Source organism: Penaeus monodon, chromosome 11, assembly GCF_015228065.2.
Source record: "Penaeus monodon isolate SGIC_2016 chromosome 11, NSTDA_Pmon_1, whole genome shotgun sequence".
NCBI classification, from domain to species: Eukaryota; Metazoa; Arthropoda; class Malacostraca; order Decapoda; family Penaeidae; genus Penaeus; species Penaeus monodon.
In genome coordinates this window covers 4,653,216-4,655,715 of record NC_051396.1, presented here as the reverse complement: position 1 = coordinate 4,655,715, position 2,500 = coordinate 4,653,216, and the positions used below count along the sequence as shown (strand labels likewise).

Sequence of the window (2,500 nt, the reverse complement as noted above, 5' to 3'; positions counted from 1 at the left end):
TAAAGAAAAAAAAATCTAGTGACAATTTTTCGTCACCGACTGTTTCCTCAATGAGGTTTTTTCTTTTTTTCCTTTTTTTCTAGATAAACTATTATCTTCATGTTTCTTTCGGACTTTGTGAAATATCTCAACATTTTATGATACATAAACCGTCTTGTTTCTTACTGTTTTGTAAATCACTTCTTTCTGTCATGTATCATATTATTCCTTGGTCATGTCAAGTTCTTTGATTAATTCATCATTCCTCTTTTATTTCGATGTGACTCTTTGAGTTTTCCCTGACGATTTTTAACTTCATTTCTCTCTATATCTCTCCTTGTTACTTGTGTCAAAAAATATGTCAGGATCAGTTTAAACCTTCTTTCAACTTTGTCCTTATTTGTCATCAAAATCTTTTATTTGTATTCCAGTATTTCCCCTTAGGCCAGCACTTTGCAGGTACCACAGGTTACCAAGTACCATTACACGATTCCCAATTCAGTTTCTTTTACCAGGTAAGGATCATTTTATGATAAATATCCCTCCATTGTGTCTATTAAACCCAAGTTATGATAGATTTGTTTAAACATATATAACTTTAATGGAGTCAGAAGTTCAATTAGCCTATCCCTTCCCTTTCATGATTACTATATTCTTGTACTTATATTTTTCCATTAGTCAGTTTCCTTTGTTTTGCCAAAGATTTTTTTGGGTGTTCAGTATTGTTTTTTCCAAACATTTCTTTTCTGTATTTATATGTATACTTTAATTCTTTATACCAAGTCATCAGTGAATAATGTATAAATAAAACAAGTATTATTCTCAGCTATTGAAAGGCCCGGGCGAAGCCAGAACTTCGCAAATCTCAAACGAACGAATTCTCAGCTATCGACTGAAAATTGTGTTTTTAAACGTTTGAGTGTTTGCCTACTTGTCTATGTGGCTAAATTATGTATTTGGCCTCTGCTTGCTTGTATGCAGCTGTGTGTGTGTGTGTGTGTGTGTGTGTGTGTGTGTGTGTGTGTGTGTGTGTGTGTGTGTGTGTGTGTGCACGTGTGTGTGTGTGAAAAAAAAATTAAAGACATGTGAGTGTATAATTTGAAATATACGGTGAAACTAAAATCTATGATAAAAAAGAAAAGGACTATTCACGACTAACACTATTGACTAAGAAAAACTGGACCTCTAACTAGACAATAATATGAAGCATCGAATCACCGACACAGGATTTATTCACCAGTGAGGAGCAAACACAACAGTAAAGTGTTTTGTGTCTTCAGTGAAGAATAGAGAAGACTGGTTGCTTCATAACACTGAAAGCCATTTGCATTCTTTGTAAATGAAGGTTATGTTACAGCATGAAACTCGTAAAGTGGTTTCGTGCCTGATATTCCCTTACAAGTGTTCCACGGTTGAAGTATAAGTGCCTAATTAGAGAGAGACGCGAGAATCCCACTCCTGATATTATTTGACGCTTGTCATGCTAATTGTGAATTATCAAGTGTCAGATATTTAAGTGTATGAGTCATTAGCAACCATTAAAATAACGTTGAAATAAGTTAAAACTAAACCTTATCGAGAAGCGAATCGCCATGGTTCGATTGAAAATTTCCCCTCCTGAAGGTGAACACTTTTATTTATTTATTTATTTAAGCCCAGATATGCAGTAAATGTATTGATTCTGAGCAGTAGTTGTGTGGTTGTGTGTTGACCTTGTGTCTCCCCACAGGAGAGCAGTCCCGGGCGCAGCGGAGACCCAGCCGTGGCGGGAGAGGCGCCCAGGTGTTCTGACTCCTCCTCCACCGCCTCCTCCGTGAGTCCTCCTGACAAGCGCTGTGACTCAGGCATCCACTCGCAGGCTTCTTACTCATCCTCATCAGCATCGCACTCCAAATCGGGATCTTCTGGTTCCGAAAGCTGCGTGCCTCTTGCCCCTGGTGCTGGCCCCCCTCGCTCTTCCAGTGTCGATAACCTGTGTCGGAACCAGCCCCCGCCACCGCCCCCGGAGCCGTGCGTCAAGAGCCTCTCCCTGCAGCGGGGCGCCATGCCTCCCTCCGTACAAACGAGCCAGGCCGACCAAGCCTCCGCCGCGGGCAAGTCGGGTCGGCTGAACATCGAGGTGGTCGGCGGAGGCTACGGCTTCCTCCCGCCGTCGAAGTTCGTGGCCTCCGAGCCGGTCTACAGCGACGCCTCCACGCCGGTCGTGATCAAGCGACGGAGCTCCGTGACGGCTGTCGAGCCCGACACGCCCCCCTACGAGCGCTCAGGCTCCTCCTTCAGCACATTCACGGAGCCGCAGCTACCGCGGGCAGTCCTCCGGGGGCCCCACTACCCAGCGACCAAGGCCCAGACGGTGGCATCGCATGGCATACGCGCGCGCCGCCTGCCCGCAGCCGACGCTAAGCATAACACTATTGCTGGGGTCGTTCCGCCTAAGGGCTTCCACCAGCCGGGCCACATCGACTCGCGCTACTTTTCCGTGCCCGCCGTCAAGCCGCCAGGTACCCGCGTGCACCCGGCG

At 45.0% G+C, this 2,500-nt stretch overlaps 1 protein-coding gene across 1 annotated transcript in view; it reads left to right on the top strand.

Moving 5' to 3' along the window:
• Positions 1-2,500, top strand: part of LOC119578699 (proline-rich protein LAS17-like) — a 9,972-nt gene that overhangs the window by 1,039 nt on the left and 6,433 nt on the right. Inside the window, exon 2 of the mRNA XM_037926278.1 lies at positions 1,709-2,480. Coding sequence (XP_037782206.1) covers positions 1,709-2,480 — 772 coding nt within the window. The remainder of the gene's footprint in view (positions 1-1,708; positions 2,481-2,500) is intronic.